Source organism: Equus quagga, chromosome 7 (assembly GCF_021613505.1).
Source record: "Equus quagga isolate Etosha38 chromosome 7, UCLA_HA_Equagga_1.0, whole genome shotgun sequence".
Classification (NCBI taxonomy): Eukaryota; Metazoa; Chordata; class Mammalia; order Perissodactyla; family Equidae; genus Equus; species Equus quagga.
In genome coordinates, this window is record NC_060273.1 from 14,930,573 (window position 1) to 14,950,309 (window position 19,737).

Consider the following 19,737-nt stretch of genomic DNA (forward strand, 5'->3'; position numbering starts at 1 on the left):
GCCAGCTGCTAACCTCTCTCCTCTGTTTCAGGCCCTGAAGCGCCAGAGCTCGTTGGGCCTTTCCTTCTTCAACAGCATCCTGGCCCATGGGGACCTGCGCAACAACAGGCTCAACCAGCTCTCCGTCAACCTGTGGCACCTGGCCCAGAGGCACGGCTGTGCGGACACCAGGACCATGGTGAGGCGCTCAGAGGGCCCCTCGCCAAGCCCACGAAGCACGGGGGTCCTGCCAGCAACACAAGCCCACTTGTTGCACTGATGCTCAAAACAGCATCAGGGCCTGGACATCAGAGGCCCAACTGTCCCTTCTAGAAAGGCACCAGGCCCAGGATTTCTGCAGGGTCACTTCCTTGCGCTACAGAGTATAGTATTAAAATTATAGTATTCCCTTTGAATAAAAGCCACACATGTGAAAACTCGGTCATTCCTGGGCACACCCAAATCTGATTTTATGGGCAAGTTGTAATCAAAGAAGTTTGATTTAAAGACTGCTGGTTTCTTCCCCTCTTATCCTTCAAAAGACTTCACCTGTTCTCTGCTTATAAGAAAGCACGAGCTCACACTATGGCTGAGTGTTGGAGCCTTGGGCTCCCAGGATAGAGATTATGAACCAGAAGGGAGAGACGGATCTTTCTTTTTCCTCCTAGGTGAAGACTCTGGAATACATCAAGAAGCGAAGCAGACAGCCAGATATGGGTCATCTGACTGAGCTGGCCCTCAGGCTCCCTCTGCAAACGAGGACCTGAGCCCAGGCCCATGACCAAGGCCAGCACCTCAGGGCTCTGGTGCCAACTCCAGAAAGACCTGCTTTGAGTTTTTGTTTTTATTTTATTTTTACACACATACAAATTGGTTTAAGCTTTGGCCTGTACCCAGATTATTCTAACGGTGAAGAAGTGGGAATCGTCAGGGCATTAAAATCCAGTCTTGTTCACCCAGCAGCAGCGTCTTAGTGATTGTTTGCACAAATGGCCTTCACGTGGCCCTTTAACAAGAAAGAGAAGAATGCAAGTCACACTTTTCTGGAAGGTGTCTGTTTTGTTATTGGAAAAAGAACCTCAAAAAGCAGTCCACTTTTAAGGAGCCACTGTTCTCTCTCCCCATTCTGAGGGCCTCAAGTCCGGAACTGAATGTTGCCTGAGCCACCTTGAGGATTTATAAAAGGCAGATGGCTCAAGTCACTCCTTTTCCTACCAGAAGCAGCTCTTGACTGGACTTAGATGTTGGTGGGTTGAAGGAGAAAGCAAGGTCGAGTGTCAGATCGTGAGTCCCTGTGAACAGACCTCCTGAAGGCACATTTTGTGCCGGACTGTTCAGTAATGCCTTCTGACTCTCTCCATCCAGGGGAGAACGTGTCTAAACATATCGCCCAGTTTGCTTTGCACCATAATTCTAAACCGCGTGTGACTGTCTACTTTCTTACCACCAGTCTGGTGGGGCCTGGAATCAGACTCTTGTTACCGCTGACGGGCTTCCACTGAATCAGTGAGAGTGTTAATATTGACTGGTGGCGACTGACAGCCTGGAGCCCCTTGCTCAGGAAAATGCCTCCAAATTGTGGATAAAAATGCCCCCAAACTCTTGTACCTTTGGAAGGCAGACCCTGGACATGGATTACATTTCATCTCTACCGTGAGACGCACCATTCCAGTTCACATAATCTCAGTAAAAGTGGTGAAAATAATTTTAAAAAGTAAATCTATATAAACTCACGTTCTAACTGAATAGTTTAGGACCAAGAATATGCTATGGATTTTCTGGCCACCTTAATAGTGGGCTCCCTCCCCCCAGGGTTCCGTTGAGCAAATGCCTCCGTTAAAGAACAGGAGATACTCAGAACGCCCGTTCCTCCCCTTTACTGAACAGAACGTACAGAAATGCAGAAGGCTTGGTGGCATTGCTCAAATACTCCTAAGTGGCCTTTATTTCACAAAATTATTTCCATTAAAATTAGTTCATATACCACTTTTCCTGTGTGTTACTATTTAACTGAAAAGCAATGGGCAAATTCACAAGTTACATGCTTCTACTTTGAAGCTGTACACGTCAGATGGCATTAGTTCCCAAGCCTGCGTGAGTAACTCCTTAATGCTCTCACATGAACCTGAACTTGGCCCTTCACATTCAGCCAGGTAAACGTTACACCGGAGGAGCTCACCCGCTTCGGCCCACCCGCTCCTTCTGGAGATCCTAGGGGACAGTCGGTTTCCCGGCCTTTTCCAGCTTCTGGAGGCCCCCTGCGTTCCTTGGCTTGTGACCCCGCTTCCTCCATCTTCAAAGCCAGCAGCAACCTGCCCAGTCTTTCTTACACGCCTGACTCTTCTGTCTCCCTCTGCTACGCCCAAGGACTCTTGTGGTCAGACTGGGCCCACCGGATAATCCAGGGTCATCTTAAGGTAAACTGATTGACAACCTTAAATCCGTCTGCTCCATAAAGTCCCCTCTGTCTTGTACCCTAACGTAGCCCCAGGCTCTGGTGACTAGGACGGGGACCTCTTTAGGGAGGGGTGGCCATTATTCTGCTGATCACAAACCTGAACAGTTCTGTTTGTAGAGCGGAATACGCAGTTTCTTTTCGGGGAGAACTGTCTATTCGGCAAATATTTTTACAGGCCGGTCTGATTGTGGAAAGGCGGCCGCAGGGCAGGGCCTCGTGGGCTCAGGCAGACACAGCAGGAATGACCCCAAGGGATAAAGGGGTGAGGAGACATGAGGTTCCGGGGGCGGCCGGATAAGGGAAGGCCCCTGCCATCGGAGGGTCGGCGAGACATCCCCAAGGGAGAAGGAACAAGAAGTTCGAGAACAGGGCTGCTAAGCATTCAACTAAGCCCCTGCCCCTCTCTCCCCGACTCGGTCAACGTCCCCAAACCGTCCTGTTGCAGGAGAGGGCTGTGTCCTGCATGGAGTGAAGACGTGAAGTGAGTGGGAGATCACACCACGCAGACCTGCGGACGGCTTGAGGAGGGCCCTGGGCGTGGAAGAGGGGCCCGTGGCGCAGCCAGTGCTGTTTCATTTACACAGGACAGCGGCCCAGCTACCAGCTCAGAGCAAATCCCCCAGGCCCGCAGACTGCACGGACCGCGCACCTGAGCGGCGGCGCTGTGTCCCGAGAGCCGCAGAGGCAAGGTTCCGGCCCTTCTGAGGGCGCCTGGCACCCTGCCGTGCTGGCTGCCCAGCCTCCTCTGGTTAGACTCTGCTTCAGGAACAGACTTGACTGAACCTTCCCCTGGGCAAGAGGGACCCTTCGGCCAGCGTGATACACTGAATTCGAAAGTCCACCCTCCTACACGGACACATTGACATACTGAGTGGCGAGGGGGAAGCCTGACCGTCACACCCTGAGAGCTCTCTGCCCAGACAAGACTGGACAACCGATCGCCGCTCCCCAGAATCGCCCAGATGACTGTGCACCATCCCTCCCGCCAAGCCCGGCAGGCCTCCCGGCAAGATCTGGAGTGGGAGAGCAGAGGCCTCTTCCAGTCTGTGTCTCAAGGGTGAATCCGTGGAAGGCCAAGTTCACGTTCTGCGGGAAGAGGCCCACCTGAGTCCTGGCTACCGCAGATTGGTAGACTCTTGATCTGACCAAGCTGTTGGCCAAGACCCAGGCAGGCCTGCCTCCCCCTGCCCAGGGGACAGTAGTGGACCCCATGTTCGCCTCCCCACCTCTGCCCCTCACCCACCCTTCCTGACAGCCTGAGAAGAATCTCCCTCCACATGCCAGGGGCTGGCTCAGGAATGGGCACATGACCCAGGGCTGGGCAATGAGGTATGACCAAAGGTCTCTCGAGGGGCTTCTGGAAGTTTCCTTGAGCCTCAGGCTTTTCTTCTTCCTCTGGAATGTTCCAGTGTCTTCACAGGCTGTCTGGAATTGCTAGTCGTCCTCCCACCAGCCTGATGAAGCCAACACAGAGAATGAGAGAGCAGAGGGAAAGCATCTTCTTGACGAGCTGCTGACTCCAGCCCCTGCATCAGGACTTCCCGCCACGTGGCCGTGGAGGCCTGCCCGAGATGGGATGTTTGTTGGTGTTCAGACCAGGTGATGGGAGAATGTCCCAATCAGAACCTGTATTTGAGCAAAGTGCGAGGTGAATGGAGCGAAGGCGGTCACGTGTCACTCAGGCCATTGTACCTGTACCTCTGTGAGGCTGGCTGCAGAGCCTGAGCTTAGAAACACTGTCCCCACGGCCGAGGAGGCCACTTCCTGTGTCATCCCCACGTGTCTGTGCCTCCTGCCACTGGACCTCCCCTGCAGGAGTCACCTGGGATTCTCTTCCTCATGACTGAAACTTAATCAGCGCCTCCCTGGGAATTTGCCACGGGTTCACGTGGAGGACGGACTGCTCTCTGAACGCCTCGTCCTGAGTCCAGTGAAAGCAAGAAGACTAAATGCAAGCTCAGCCCTGGGGATGGACGGCAGGCAGCCAGAAAAGGCGGGACTGGTCCAGAAACACATTTCCCAGCAGCAGAGGAAGTGCGGCCACATCTGCTTGTGGCAGTTCTCTAGCCTCTGCCTGAAGCTGCTCCAAGACGGGAAGGGAGATGAGCTTGTTGCTCCCCTTGACCATTAACTCCACTTCCGCTCTCAGATTAGACAGGTAATAAAGTTGTTTCATCAATCAAAAGACATTTTAACCCAGTGGGTGCAATTCCCTAGAGGGGACATTCATAGTGAAGAGTGACGTAGGGCTTGGGGTACAAAGCACAACAGCTGGTGCGCACTGGCTGGGTGCCCCCAGACAATTTTATTACTTTATCCCTGAACCTCAGTTTCCTCATCTATAAGATGGGGAGAATAATAGCACCTATTTCATAATCGTGAGGATTAAATACATTAATGCAAGGGACACACTTGAGCATGTGCCTGGCACACACGGGGGTCCTTCACAGGTGTTAGCTATCATTATTTATACACGCCGACGTTTCCCAGCCGGGACGGGAGGCTCACCCAGAGAACAGCAGGGTGAAGCCACTCCCACGTTCTCCCGGCTCCTGCAACCTCAGCTGCCCGCCCCGGTCCGTCCACACCCGTCACAGACGTGTCCTCAGTCTGTGCAGGAGTTCGGTTCCAGACAACCACCAGATGGCTTGCAGCTGCATAAACTGAGTAATAAAAGCAACTCTGGCTGTTTCGGGGGACAAGACAGGAGAGTTTAATCTTCAAACTTGACGGACTTGGAAGCGTTCCTGTCGATGTAGAAGGCTTTGTGCGGGGCGGCGAAGCCGAGGCCGGCCCCCCGGCTGTGCTTCCAGCTCAGGGCCCGCTCGTAGTCCCGCTGCAGGCCCCGCTGCAGGGCGTCGGCCGCCTTCTTGCTGAGGGCCATGCTGGGCCTCCCTGTCAGGTTAGAGGGGCGGCTCAACGAAGGCGACAGATTTTTAAAGCCACCCATAAGCTTGAGGAATTTCACTTTCTGTTCCTCGTTTTCAAAACCAGCAGTGTCCCACTGGCCAAACTGAGTCCCCTGTGTGAAGAGAAAGAAGGTGCTTAGCTCAGTTACTTGCCCAGAGTCTCACAACTAGAAAGTGGCAGAGCCAGAACTGATGTCGGGTCTTCCGATCCGAACCAAGTGTCCTCTTCTGTGTTCCACTGCGAAGGCTAAGACACAGCAGGAAGGCAGCCTTCCTGTCATCTGGATGCTTCTCTCCCAAACCCGATCAATTACCAAGTGCTGCTGGCTGTGCCGAGTGGATCGTGAAGCCCTTCCCTTCTCTCTCCTCTGCCACCAGCCCAGGCCGCTGGCCTAAGAACAGAGCCTTCCACCTGGCTCCCCCTTCCCCTGTATCAGTGCCCTCCGGCAGCTCCCACTGCATGGAGAGCCCAGGGCAGGCTCCCCACCGTGGCACTGCGGCTGGCCCGGCACGGCCCTCTGCCCTGCCAGCATCCGCCCCTCGTCCCTCTCTCAGCCCGACGTCATGGGCCTCGTGCTGCACCCTCGCCTATCCACCTCGTCGGGCCTGGTTCGGAAACTCCCCATTCCAACTGGACCTTGAAGCCAGTCCTGAGAGAGGCCCACCCCCTCACCTCTGCCTCCTACCCTTCCTGGGCACAGCAGCCTTCTGAGGGTGCCACCCACCGCTGCAAAGAGCTTGTGGCCGTCACATGCCCTCGGACACCCCAGCTGTCCAGAGCCGGAGACAAAGGTTCAGCCTGCTGATCCCCCCGGCCAGCCCTCCGCCAGGAGGGAGGAAATTAGCTGAGGACAAGCTCTGCAGCGGGCTCCAGAGCCTGGACTAACTTGGTCTGCCACCCTGAGAGGCTGGGGGAGGGGTCAGGATGCCGAGCGCGCCACCTCGCAGAGCCCTCGCGTCTAACTTACCGTCCACTTCCCAGTTTCAGAAGGTTCCGTTTTGCCCGACTCACGATCGATCTCTTCTTGCAAGGCCTTTCGCCTCACCTGAGCAAGGAGAGGAAAGAGGGAAATGAGACACCGAAGTTTACCTTTGAGCTTAAAACCCAAGGACGGCGATGGGGCTGGAGGCCTGGAGAGTGACAGGAGAGCAGCTTCACTCTGCTGCAAACGGGGGGAGGCATTTGTCAAAAGCATCATCTCAGCATCCCGAGGGCTGCAACCCCTTGACCTAAAACGGGCCGGCCATCTTTACCCCCGCTGAGCTGTTCCTTAAGAACGAACTTTCCCAGGGCCAACCTACAGAAACAGGAACCAGTTTAAGAGACAAAGCTTCTCTGGGATCAAAGAACTGCAATTCGGGGAGCAGAGAGCCAGGCAGAAACCCAAACAGTGTCCCGATTCCAGGAGGGCAGCCCGGCTTTTCATGGGGAAAGGGGAGGCTGAGCTGAGCTGTATCAAGGAGAAGTGCACTGGTGCTGGATGAGGCAGGCTGGGTTTGACTTCACTGACCAGTTAGCGATTCGGTCACCAGCAAAGGCCAGCTCCATCAGTCCTTACAGACAGCATACTCTGGTCCTCACTCACTGACTGGCATGTGGGCGGTTTGGTCCAGTTTGGAAGATAGAGAAAACAAGACACGCAAGGCAATTCCTCTGAAGCGGCTGCTCCGCTCTATTTTAATATGGCTCCACTCATGTCATCTTTCCTGTTGCAAAGTGAAGCTTATCCACCTTCAGCATTAGAACCTCTTTTGTTTTTAACAGCCATTTGGGGTAGAAACTTTCCCCAAACCCCCTACTTGAGCCCTGCCTTCCTGCACAGAGAATGGCAGTTAACTTCAGCAACGACGGCACCGTTTTCTAGAAAGGACACAGGTGGCGGAGTCCGGCACAGGCTGGACTGACTCCTAGCTCTGCTGGTAACTAGTTGTGTGGCCTTAGGTAAGTCACCTAACCTTTCTGTACCTTGGTTTACTTATGTGCAGACAGACAGAAATGCCAGCTACCTTGAGGATAAATGGGAGAGACAGAGATGTGATACTGTGAGTCCTGATGAGAAATAAACATTTGATCGTCGTCCCTGTTCCTGGCAGAGCTCCTAAAACCCTTGGTAGAGCGATAACGGCCTCTTTTGTTATGAGGTGCCTTTGGGACAGCACCTAAGGACGGGGCCTGGTTGCCAGGAGAACCAGCCATGTGATTAGGGGGCTGGAAAGTGAATTCAATCGCCAGTGGCCGATGAGTGAACCAATCATGCCTGTGTAATGAAGCCGCTGTAAACACCTGAAAGGGCTGGTGACCACGGGGAGGTGCCAGGGGAGGGCATGGAAGCTCCGCACCCGTTCCCCATACCTTGCCCTATGCATCTGGCTGTTCCGGAATTGTATCTTTTCATAAAAAGCCAGTAATCTAGTAAGTAAAATGTTTCTCTGAGTTCTATGAACCGCTCTAGCAAATTAATCGAACCCAAGGAGGGGTATTGGAAGCTCCCATCCACAGCCGGTCGGTCAGAAGCACAGGTGACGACCTGGCTGCGAGTGGCATCCGAAGTGAGGGGCAAGACAAGGGGACAGTCTGGTGGGACTCGAGCCCTGAACCTGTGGGATCTGAGGCCATCTCCAGGCAGAGTGTCGGAATCGGGTTGAACTGTAGGACACCCAGGTGGTGCTGGAGAACTCGTGGTGTGGGAACGCCCTGCCCCACATTAAATCGTTGGGGGCAGAATGTGAGAACCTAACAATGGGGGCTGGCCCCGTGGCCAAGTGGTTGGGTTCTCGCGCTCTGCTTCAGCGGCCCAGGGTTTTGCTGGTTCGAGTCCTGGGTGCCAACATGGTACTGCTCATCAGGCCATGTTGAGGCGGCATCCCACATGCCACAACTGGAAGGACCCACCGCTTAAAAATATACACAACTATGTACCAGGGGGCTTTGGGGAGAAAAAGGAAAAATAAAATCTTAGGGGGGAAAAAAAAAGAACCTAACGATGGCACAATGTGATACACTGCTGCTGGGATGGCTCAAGGCCACCAACAGCCCACCAATGACCCTGCTGTCTGATAGAAAGGCTTCCAGGGCCTTACCCTCCCTCCTTAGGGTTCAGGTGTAACCTTGGCTGCTTCCATTTGTGGCCCTTCCTCCCGCCTTCCAATGTGCCACAGGTTGCGAAACAAGGCAACCTCTTACATAGTTCAGAACTAGATGGAACACATCAAAGCGACAGTGTTACAGGGATGGGAGAAAACGGGGGCATCTTCCAGCGGCCTCACGCTCCAGACGCGCATTTACAGAGCTGGGAGGCAGATCAGTAGTTAAAGGGACAAGTCAGAAGAGCAGTGTCCGCAGCGTGACAGCACACTGCTTCCGAATCCCACATACGCACAGTTACAAAGGAACGATCTGGAACAAAGGGTTAACAGTGACTGTCATCAGGTCAGAGGCTTTCAGGTTGCTTGACATTTTTCCCCCAATTTTTTAACATAATGAACGTTTAGTTCTTATGGGAAAAATAAAGGGAGAGAGGAGACAGAAAGCTTCACTTACACCGAGGTAACCTGTCACCCAGAAAGGTTACACATCTTCTTAAAAACTGCAAAGTATTCAAAGGGCACAACAGGTACGCAGCAAGAACTGCTGGTGGGCCCTGCCCACAGCGACTGCACGGGCCTGCCGGCTCTCAGGGGGCCGGCGTCGCTGTGTCCTGAGTGGCTGAGGATCCCCGGGGGAGGAGTGAGGGGAGGGGCCTGGGCCTGGACAAGTCAGGGCCCCACCTGTCCTTTCTGCGCGGCCACCGGGCCGTGACTGCAGCGCTGGCCTGGACGAGCCGCACGACTTCAAACCTCGGAAGGCTGGGGAGCTCCTGTTTCTGGGGGCCTGTGCTTTGCGCCAGGTACTGGAGTGGGCTCTGTCAGCGTCATCCTATCAACCCTCTCGGCCCCACTACGATGCCCCTCCTCCAGGGAGAGGCCCCCAGTGCCCCAAAGGCATTAGGTTTGAACTTCCCCGGAATCTTGCAGGCCTCTCTCCTCATACTGAGCTCCCTTCTAAGTCCTCACTCGAGTTCTCCTTCCCTCCTGGAGTAGAAGGGCCATGGGACACCCTGTGGCTTCTCTCCAGGAATCCCTTGCTGACAAAGCCTGAGGATGCAGGCAGGGGAACGGCTGCCACTTGGCAGGCACAGGTGTGAGGCAGGCCCCTGCTCACTGCCTCAAACACATGGCCTCGTCCGGTCTTCACAGCCACCGATGTGAGGGTCAATGAGGTTAGTGACTGCCCGAGGTCCCCTTGTCAGGAATGGTCCAAGGCCAAGCCTGTGCACTTACTATCAGGCCCTGGGGTCCAGGATCATAAAAATACCCCAATTCTACAAAGGCCAGCTCCCACACAGGACACATTTGCCAGGCGATCTAGGCATGACAGAAGCAGAAGCTGGTCCAGAAATTCTCTAAATGCTCCTGAATCGAGGCCAGAAGGTGGGAACACGTGGGCCTGGCTGAGCATGTGTTCCCTGCCCTGGTTGTGGGTCCCTGGAGGTGCTCCTTCTCCCCACATAGCGGTTACAAGGAGGAGAGCCTCAGCCTGGGATTCTGAGCGTCCAGACGGCCCCTCGGCCAAAACCATGGCAGTAAAGGGGTCTCCCGGCATGAAATGGGGCGGCCAGGAGTTCCCTCCACTGGAGGTGCGCCAGAGGCTGGCCTGGTGGCCTGGTAGAAGGTGAGTGTGTCTCGGGTGGCAAGACGCATGAGGGTGGGTGAGGAGGAGCTGGGCCGTACCTGGTCTATGTGCGCCTCATCCATGTTGCCTTTCTTCTCTAACACCACCTCTAAGTCTGTGTCGGGCTCCTGCACGAGAGGGCAAAGGAGTAAGTCCAGCACACGATGGCCTCTGCCCCCGCAGCCCCGCCAGGGGAGAGCATGACAGTCCAGAAAGACCCAAGATGGCAGCACCACCCCAACCCGGCCACCTACATAACCGCTGACATCCTTTCCCTTCCACGAGTCTCCCACCACACTGTGGCACTGACTTATTTGACAGATGAAAAAACTAAGGCTCAGAGAGGTGACGTGACGATCATGAAGTCACCCCCATGGCTCAGGGACACTAACAGGTCTCCTGACTCAGGCTAGTGCACCCTTCCTGCCACACACATCGCCTGACCTCTGAGGGTGACAATAAACCAGTAGCAGAGAGGTCAAGGGCCCCTCTGACAGTGGGGGAGGCGGGGCTGGCAGGTAGGGAATACAGAGTGGGGCTCAGGGCCCTGGTCAGGGGGGCCCTGCCAGTGAACCGACCACCCGAAACCACTTAATTCTCTCCTCCACATCACCACCCCCACACCCACCCCCGTCCTGGATGTGGTCTCTCTCCTGCCTGGACAACCATGACGGTCTCTAACTCCTGCTTCCCCATCTCTCCAGCCCTGGTCCATGCCACACAGCAGCTCTGGGCTTCAAAAACTCACCTGAACCCCTCAAACCCTCCAGGGGCTCCTGTCTTGTTTACATGAAAATCCAGACTCCCATGCCCTGAGGTTCTGTCACTTGGCCCCTGCTCACACGAGGGACTCATTGCTCCTCCCGGGGCCTCCGCACCTGCCGCTCCATCTGCACGATGGCCAAGGCCCTACACAGGGCTCAGCTCTCACATGGCACCCTCGCTGGGCCCGCCTGGCCACACTTACACAGGCCACTCTCTCCCTGGCTGCAGCCCGTGTGGGACCTTGTTTGGGATGGTGAGCCCTCTGGCCAGCCACTCTCCCCGGGTCCTTTGCTAACAGCCACGTTTCCCGCATCTCTACGTTAGGTGTGCCCCGCCTGGCTCCTGGGGTCACCTGTGACAATCCCTAGATGGCTCTCACACCCTGCTCCAGACCCTGCAGATGCGTGCGTTTCCCAACTCAGTGCGCTGCTCTGGGAGGCAGAGACCCCATCACGGGAGACGTCAGGTGGAGGGGACTGACCGCCATCCACGGGCCTCTGGGAGAAGGGATTCCAGATTCTGATGGGGGCTGGGCTCCAAGGCCCCAGGGCTCTGCATAGAGGGGGAGACTGGTGAAGCCAAGTCTGACGGACTGGGGCGAAGCTGGGACAAACCCGGGAACCAGCACTACTTTTTGTAGGCCCTGACATGGAGGTCAACTATGCCTCCCCGACCCCGTCTGGCCTGAGCTGAGCACAGACCAGATGCCTTCCTGGTGACCTAGCTCCAGGGGGCTCACCCTTCAGTCGATGTTAACTGGGCCCCTCCTCTGTGCCAGGCCCAGCCCTCAGTAAGCGCTCAGTGCACACTAGCCATCACTCCTCCCAGGGGACCACAGGTCACCCAGCCGTGGGCGCAGAGTCAGGAAGAGAAGCGGGGCTTGCTCTGACATAAGACAGTCACCTCTGGGCTCGGATGACTACTGGCATCTAGGTGAGGTTACACAGGCGGCTCCCGAGAAGGGATAACCTCAAGTTCAGAAGCCAGACCGGATGTGAAGCCCAGCTCCACCTCTTACCAGATGGGCGACCTCACACAATGTATCGAACTCCCCTGAGCCTCGGTCTTCCTGTCTGCTAAACGGGGAGCAGCACAGCAGCTGTCCCTGCCGGCTGCGGGGAGGACTCAGCGGTTGATACGTGGGGAGCGTCACCCCAACGCCAGGCACACAGTAAGCCTTCAAGAAACACCAAGCACCAGCTGCCCAGACGTGCCAGACATCTGCTCGGAGCAGGCCGCACACCACCTCGCTCCCACCCGCACGTCCACGCGCACACCAAGGACAGGGACCGCAACCTGGGTGGGAAGGCCGGGGGCCTGCAAGACACAGTGCTCCAGCTCCTCTTCTCCCTTCCTGTGCGCATCAAGGGAGCCCAGGAGGGAGACAGCGGATCTGCCGTCTCACCAGGCCAGCGTCCAGTCCCTTGCTCCTCCTAACAGGACCCCGGTGTCCTCTCAGAAGCTGCCCTCCCCCAATCTCAGACGGAGGGGGCTCAGGTGGGACCGACACCCTCAGCCCCTCCATCCTGGCTTCCGATCAGGGCTTCTGGCTTGTGTGACCCAATCGAGGCCCAAGACAGCAGCCCTGGGACTCGTCCTATACTCGTTTTGGAGGGGCCACTGTGTCCCCTTTGCAGGTGGCTGAGCTACGAGCATGAAAGTAAAGTTGCGGGGACCATCCTGCCATTGGGGGGCGAGGGGAGGGCCTGTCTAGGACTACAACCAAGATAAAAAATACAAAGCCCAGAGCCGGAGGAAAGCTGCACAGGCACCTTCTGTGATCCAAATCTCTTCGATCCCTGAATCGTTTATACTGAGCTCAAAAACTAAGCCCAGATAGCTACGGACACCATGCCATCTCAAACTATTTGGTTCCTGAGTTTTCGATGGCAAATGGCAAAAAATCAGAAAGGGAGAGATTCATCTGAAAAACTCATCCCAATTTACTCAGATCCTGAGTGCAGGTAGTGAGAACTTGGGTAGAGTTTTGATAGCAAAGGATACCTACATTATTGAAGACACTGCATGAGCACCTGGATCCAGCCATACCTGAAGCTAGACAGCTCTTAACCTTTCCAGTTACATGTGTCAATAAATCCCCTTTTCTGGCTGAAGTCAGTTTAATGAGGGTTCTGGCAGCTAAAAAGTTGAGTGCCTGTGTGTGTGCACATGTACACACAGACACACTCTCCCAACTTCCACCCTTATTCTCCCAAAGCAGAGTCTACTTATGAAGGAAAGCCTACCTCCTCCCAAGGTTCTCCTGCTACTCTGCTCTCTTTCCTCTTTTTCGTTTTCTTCCTCTTCAGAGCTGGCTCTTCAATGGCTGTCAGCTCTGCCTTTTTCTTGGACTTTATTTTCTTCTTCGCAGGGGCCTTGGAGTCATCTCCTATTGGGATGTATTCCGGAGCCTCAGTTTTGACTGGTTTCTTTTTCCTTCCTTTCCTAGGGCTGCTCTTTATGGCCCTGGAGAGCTCAGGGTGCCCTAGACGGGTGTCTTCCTCGTGGTGGATTTTCTTTTTCTTCTTTATCTTCACGGTGTGTTCCGTGGGGCTCCCCTGCTTCTGTTTCTGCCCTGAGGCTGGCCGCTCCTCACCATCCTTCCCCACTGAGCAGACATACGGGGTGTCCCCAGCCCCAGAGAACCAATGGTCCTGAGCTGAAACGGCTGTGGCCTCTGGGGCCTTTTTGTCCTTCTTGTGCTTTTTGAGCTTCTTGCCAACTCTGGCTACCTCTTCACCCTGTGTGGGGTCTGAGGAGGTCCTCACCCTCGAGCTAGGGGACATGGCCAGAGGCCACGAGGACTTCTTCCTCTTCTTCTTCTTCTCCCCACTGACGAACTCGGACGGAGCCAGAGCCTGCTTGCGGGGGCTGGGCGACATTTCTGTGCGTCTGGCACGCGGCCTGGTCTCAGCTTCCGGGTGCTCCTCACAGGGGGTGCCGGCGCCCTTCTTCTTCTTCTTTTTCTTCACTAGAGGCATCTCGGGTGCCTGCCCTTGGACCACATTCTTTGAGGGGAATGTGGCTCTCGTGGGACAACCTTCAGTGAAACAAGAGTCACTGTTTAAAACTGAGTATTGAGTCTCTGGTTCTTTGATTACCTTCTTCTTCTTCTTTTTCTCTGGGAGCCCAAGGCCCAGGTCTCCTTTGTGGGTCTTGGTGATCATTCCTGAAAAAGGAAATGGTACAAGTCATCCCCACACCAAGCTGCCGCGGGTACAATTCAACTAGGTATTGCCAAAAGCCAGGTTTCTTTGAACAGACGGTCTGAAATGTTAGGGGGTGGGAAAGTGGGCATGATTCCCTTGGAGCAAAGGGAAATAGGATGGAAGAGGTAGAATGGAGTTTACAGTCAGACAGCCCCAGGTTAAGAGCCAAACTGCTCCCTCACCTGAAGCCAACCTATTCCGCCTGTGCCTTAACTTCCCCATCTGAAAATGGGGGGAAATAACACTTGGATAATCCATGGAAAGTGCTTGCTATGTCCTCTTCCTCAAATCACCAAGCCTCATCACTCCTTCAACAGACATTGACCGAAGGCCTACCCTGGGCCACCCACCAAGGGTACAACTGCTGTCACACCAAACACACCAGGTGCTGCCCTTGGGGGCTCATCTTTTACTGGACGAAGGGGACACAGGTCCTGAGGTCAGCCCTTCCCACCCATTCCCACCAGAGGCAATAACTGTGGCACACTCAGCCCGTGACCCTGGCTCATTTAAACAGCTCTTCTGCTTTGTGTCTGGAAATTAATGCCCTCCACCTGCACCCAGGTGACATACTCTCCCGACGACCTTCCCAGGTGGCCAGAGAACAGCAACTAGGACTGAAAACACCTGGGTGCAAATGGTGTCTCTGACACTCCTGCCACTAACACTGGCTTCTCTGGGCCTCAGTTTCCCCATCCATAGGAAAGACACTGAACCAGCTCAGAGGCTGCCCGGGGTGGGTGCTGAGGGCCACATCAAGCCTGTTTCACCGTCTTTAAACTTTCAAATAAATTGCCAACATTTAATGATTGGAGCGACAATACCTGGCTTGTGTTTTTTCCTTTGGAAAATGTCAGGGAGGCACCTGTGAGAAGGGGCTGGGGCCCTCAAGTACATTTCAGCTTCCAGCTACTTCCTTCTCTCCAGTCACCAGCCCAGGTGCCAATGCTCCCTGGAGGAAATGACATGGAGACACTCCAAGAAGCCACAGACGAACACAGAAGGTCTGGACAGTGGGAGGGAAAGGCCAGCAGCTTCTCCATCCTGTGCTTTCCTCAGCCTTGGAGCCCAGGTCACACTGGGCCTGGCTCAGTTCATTCACAACTCGCTCCAGGAGCAGGACAGTCAAGGGAACACTCATTCATTCACTCCTGCCTCGTTTTCTGCTCTACTCCCAGAGCCTAGTTCTGTGCTTGGCACATAGCAGGTGCTCAATAAAAACTCACTGGATGAAGGCAGGAATGCTAGAGATCCAGAGAGGAACAAGACAAAACGCCTGCCATCAAGAAGCAGCAGGTAGGTGTGGGAGGGAAAGAGGCGTCAGGAGAGTTTCTCAAGAACAGAGTTGCTGATCCCTGAGACAAAGGAACTGAAGGCGGGAAGTTGGGGGCTGGAGTAGACGGCTCCTTGAAGATGCCTCGAGATGGCCAAGTGGAGACGTTCGTGGACAGGCGGATATATATGGGTCTGAGGCTCAGGGGTGACTGGGCTGACAGAAGCTTAAGCATATGTGGGTGGTAATTAAGCCTTGCAGAGAAGGAGCCTGAGACACGGCCTTAGGGAAAGGGGTGGCAGAGAAAGAGGGGTGTGACCAGAGAAGGAGAAGCTGCAGACCTGGAGGGGGTGGAGCCAAGTGCCCCAGAACGGAGGGGCGGCCAAGAGACCCGATAAGAACAAAGCAGCCAGGGGAGGCTGTGGTCAACTTACTCCCCTTCTCTCCGCATCTGCTCTTCCTCCTCGACCCCTCCTCCGCGCCCCAAAGGTGTTCACTCCTTCACGGAGGAGGGGAGAGGACCCGGTCCTTACAGCGTGTCTCCTGCAAGCGCGAACGCCTTCGCCAACAGCTTTTCTAAGTTTCCGCGGTAGCCTCGTGAGGATCGGTGTGAACACCCCATCCCAGAGCCTTGCAGACTGAGGCTTGGGGACTTTCACTCACTGGCCACGGGGACCCATGCCAGGGAGCGGTAAAACAGGGATCCGAACCCAGCGCGCGGGACTTCGGAGCCCGTGCTGTGCACAATGGCACCACCCCCCCACGCCCACCGCAGGATCCCTAGCAAGAAGCAAGGGAGGCAGGAGGCGACATGGGCCCCTCCAAGGCGCCTCCGCGCCCAAGATTTCGCGCAAACACAAGCAGGGGTTACGCGGGGGCCCGGGCCGGCGGCTCCAAGGCGGGAGAACTTCCCGGAGGCGGCGGCCTCAAGCGGGGGCGAGCGCGCCCCAGGGACTGCGGGGAGGATTCGGGGTGCAAGTCGCCCGCTCGCCCCCAATTCGCCACGCAAGTCCCCAGGCCCAACCCCCAGACCCACGCGGGCCCGCCAGCGTCGCGCCCTCCACACTCACCCGTCGGCCAAACTTCCCCGCCTCCACGTGAGAGCGCGCTCCGCCGTGACCCGGAAGTCACTCTCGGGCCGCTGTGCCGCCCCCGGGAGTTCCGGCTCCTTCCGGGTCGCAGCCGTGCGGGGAGCGCGGTTGCCGTGGAAACCGCGGCCATGGCGGCGCCCCGGCGGATGGGCAGCCGCCTCTCCCAGCGCGAGGAGCGGGCCGGCTCGGCCGAGTCGTGGTTTACCAGCAGCGCGTCCTTGGCCCCCGTGGCCCCCGAGCCGCCCGTCTCGCCGGGGCCGGTGGCGGAGCCGCCCGGCAAGAACCTGTGGGAGCAGATCTGCGAGGGTAGGCAGCCCGGGCCAGCCGAGGGGGGCGGGACTCGGGCGGCCGGGCGGGGGCCGCGGGCCCGGGGCGCCTACTGTGCGCCAGGCGGCTGACGTGCGGGGCTCCAGGCCGCCGCGCCGCACGCCTGCCGGGCCCCCCATTTTACGCGCGGGGAGGCTGGGGCTCCGGGACGCTCGCCCGAGGGTCCGCAGCGCGGCCTCCAGCCTTGATGCGTAGTCAGGTCAAAGGCAGGGGGAAGCGATTAAGGGGACCCGGTGGTGTGGACCAGTGATGCTCAAACCTCCCGTAGTGAACAGAAGAGAACGGCCGCGGCGGAGGCGGGGAGCTTCTTCAAACGTAGGCTCGAGGCCCCGCCCACTGGGCGCCCAATCGGGTGCGGGGACTCTGCACTTTTAGTGAGCACCCGGGTAAATCGGCTGTCGGTCATCTGCGGCCCCCACGTTGAGCAAGCATGGTCTAGGCAGACTTAGATTTTAATCCCTCTCCATTTCTTCCTTAAAAATCCCTAAGTGGAGTTTAGCCCGGCTTTTTCTGTGGCCCTCCACATACATCGCGTTGGTCACGAGGCCCTACAATCGTCTACATACGTTGGACGTGTTGTTTAACTTGCTACCCTCTCTGTAAGGTGAGCATAATAATGGCACCTATTTCGTGGTATTAGGAGGATGCAGCGAAATAGTCACCGAAAGCGCTTAGCAAATCTCCCGATTAACAGCAAGAGCTTCAGTGTGTGTTCGCTCTTGATAAGTACATAACGCTGGGTGTTTTTTCCTCCCTTAGGCTGTAAGCTCTTCAAGGTCAAGAACTCAGATTTTTCATTCTTGTGGCTACCGTGACTACCTGAGCTGTCTGAAACAGCGCTGACCAATAGAACTTTCAAATATGGTAGCCACTAGCCACATCTGGTTATTGAGCGCTTGAAATGTGGTTGGTACGGCTTTGGAACTGAATTTTTGGTTTTACTCAATTTTAATAAATTTAGATAGCTCCATGTGGCCAGTGGCTACTGTACGGAACAGTGCAGGTCAGTAAATGTTTGTAGATTGGACAAAAGAATGAATGCACCAGTATGTGGGACCAGGTAGAAAGAGAGAGGGCGATGAGTTGAGAGAAGTGGAAGATGGAGACGAGGAAGAGAATGTGGACTCAGAGTTGATAGGCCTTCTGTTCCAGCTCCCATCCAGGGCTTGAATTCCTTCTCCAGCATTACATTGCACTGTGTCCAGAAAAATCTGTTGCATCTTGAATGTTCTCCCTGTGACTTCTGCCCCCTGGTGCCATGATCCAAGTCGCTGATCACACCAACATAAAGAATCCACTCAAATATTTGAAGGTCATCATGGCCGTCTCTGCCCCGGAGCTTTCACTTCTCCAAGCCAACAGCTCTTCAGAGGCCACTTTCCTAGGGTGTTTTGTCCGGGAAGCTGCTCACCCTCATCTGTAAGAGGGGGACAATCCTTGTACCTACCTCACAGGGCTGTTGTGAGGACCGAAGAAGATAATGTCTGCAAAGGTGCTTGGCACAGCACCCAGCATGTAGGAAGTGCTCAATAAATGTTCATTATTGTTGATAAAGAAACACACTTCACGTTAGGTTGCGGAATCATGGAATTTATTTTGGTCAGACAGGCCTGTAGGGAGAAAGCAAAGACCAAGAGTTTGGTGCTCTCTGAAAAGCAAGGGCACTGATGCCCCTTACAAAGTGATGGAGTTACAAAGCGAGGTGACAGACGGTGAATTATACACACGGGCACTGTCATGATGCCTATGGCCTAGATGAATGAACCCAATTCCTTAAAACAAACATTCTAACAAATACAATTTTCTATAACAAACATAGTGAGTAAATTCAGTTTCTCACAACAAACACGAAAAACAGGCTTGGTGGTGATCCTATCTTTGAGGTTGAGTATTATATTCTGTTAGGATATCTCCACTTAAAAAGCAAATGATCATGGCAAACAGCCCTATTAGAAATGCAATCTCAGGAGGATGAGACGCAGAATAGGTAAGTATCCAACTTAAACAAGCCCTTTGTCCTCCTGGCTGGTGCTGTTTTGTGTGTGTATGTGCATCAGTGATGACTTCTTTGTAATGTTCTTCAGTTTTCCCCCCTTTCCAGGGACCACTAACTCAGGGCTCGAAAGTACATGTATTAGTATCAATAAACTTCTTTCCTGCCAAGGCTTCTAATTAAATCTTATAGTCGCTTGTGACTTTTGGTTTTTAACTATGGTTTTAACCGAGACTGAGTCAAAGTATTTGGAGCCTACAGTCTCTACGTTGATATTGCTGTCTTACTCTCACCCGCATCCTCATTGTTGCCATTATTGCTGCTGTCTGGCCTCAGCCCTCAATGCTGTTATAAAAACAGGTCCCGTCAGCCCCCCTGCCAGATACCAGCATGGACCAGTTCTGAATCAATGCTTGTTTCCCAAGCACAGCTGGAGAAGAGTGGCGCCAGGTGGCTCTCAGCAGTGCTTATCAGTCAGCATCCCTCGGGGCCTTCTCCCATTGCGTGCCTCTGCCAGTCCCACCTCTCTACTCCCCTCCCCAAATGTGGTGTGATACCACTTCGCAGATGTAGGAGGCAGTCGCTGAGAACGGTCAGGCCATCAGGAGTGGGGAGGGATCCTCCAACTGCCGTGTACCAAGAAGCATATTTGCGTCTGCACACGTGGAAGAAGCCCCACCGTTGCAGCTCAGCCGTGCGTCTGTGCTTTGGTACCATCCTCTCGCTATCCCAGGATCCTTCTCCATCACTCACCACGTCTCCTGCATCTTTAACTTCTCTTCTGGCTTCTTCCTCCACACATTTTCTAGTCATCTTGAGAAAAACCTCTGCCTTGGCCCCATATCATCTGGATCTTGTCTATCCCTCCTGCGGTCTCAGCCAAGCTTCTGGAAAGAACACAGTGCCCTTGTTCACACCACTGTCATTCCCACTCCCTTATCACCACAGTGCAGGCTTCTCCTACCTCATGGCTTCAGTGGAATTATTCTCCTATGTTCCATCAACATACCTACCCATGCTGG

The 19,737-nt window shown here is 55.0% G+C and overlaps 3 protein-coding genes across 7 annotated transcripts in view; 2 read left to right on the top strand and 1 right to left on the bottom strand.

The window, feature by feature from the left end:
- VPS35L (VPS35 endosomal protein sorting factor like) overlaps positions 1 to 938 on the top strand; it is a 110,780-nt gene extending 109,842 nt beyond the window's left edge. The window contains exons 30-31 of the mRNA XM_046666205.1: positions 32 to 178; positions 648 to 938. Of these exons, the coding sequence (XP_046522161.1) occupies positions 32 to 178; positions 648 to 746 (246 nt within the window). The 3' untranslated portion in view covers positions 747 to 938. The remainder of the gene's footprint in view (positions 1 to 31; positions 179 to 647) is intronic.
- Positions 939 to 1,071: 133 nt separating this feature from the next.
- Positions 1,072 to 16,525, bottom strand: KNOP1 (lysine rich nucleolar protein 1). Of its 2 annotated transcripts, none has more exons than XM_046666206.1 (5): positions 16,375 to 16,525; positions 13,069 to 13,991; positions 10,117 to 10,185; positions 6,315 to 6,392; positions 1,072 to 5,459 (listed from the first exon to the last, which is right to left on the bottom strand). In XM_046666206.1, the coding sequence occupies exons 1-5, from the start codon at positions 16,523 to 16,525 to the stop codon at positions 5,151 to 5,153; spliced, it is 1,530 nt and encodes a 509-aa protein (XP_046522162.1). In that variant the 3' UTR covers positions 1,072 to 5,150. The 2 variants fall into 2 exon arrangements, with proteins under 2 accessions (XP_046522162.1, XP_046522163.1); XM_046666207.1 differs by lacking the exon at positions 16,375 to 16,525 and adding an exon at positions 15,739 to 16,047.
- IQCK (IQ motif containing K) overlaps positions 16,524 to 19,737 on the top strand; it is a 117,739-nt gene continuing 114,525 nt past the window's right edge. For all 4 annotated transcript variants that reach the window (XM_046666210.1, XM_046666211.1, XM_046666208.1 and 1 more), the window contains exon 1: positions 16,524 to 16,701. In XM_046666210.1, the coding sequence (XP_046522166.1) occupies positions 16,524 to 16,701 (178 nt within the window). The remainder of the gene's footprint in view (positions 16,702 to 19,737) is intronic.

Coding starts and splice junctions, on each gene's coding strand:
- KNOP1 (XM_046666206.1), bottom strand. CDS start 16,525: ATGGCCGCGGTTTCCACGGCAACCGCGCTCCCCGCACGGCTGCGACCC. Junction 13,992..16,374: donor CGGGGAAGTTTGGCCGACGG/GTGAGTGTGGAG, acceptor TTCCTTTTTCAG/GAATGATCACCAAGACCCAC. Junction 5,460..6,314: donor CTGAAACTGGGAAGTGGACG/GTAAGTTAGACG, acceptor CTCTTCACACAG/GGGACTCAGTTTGGCCAGTG.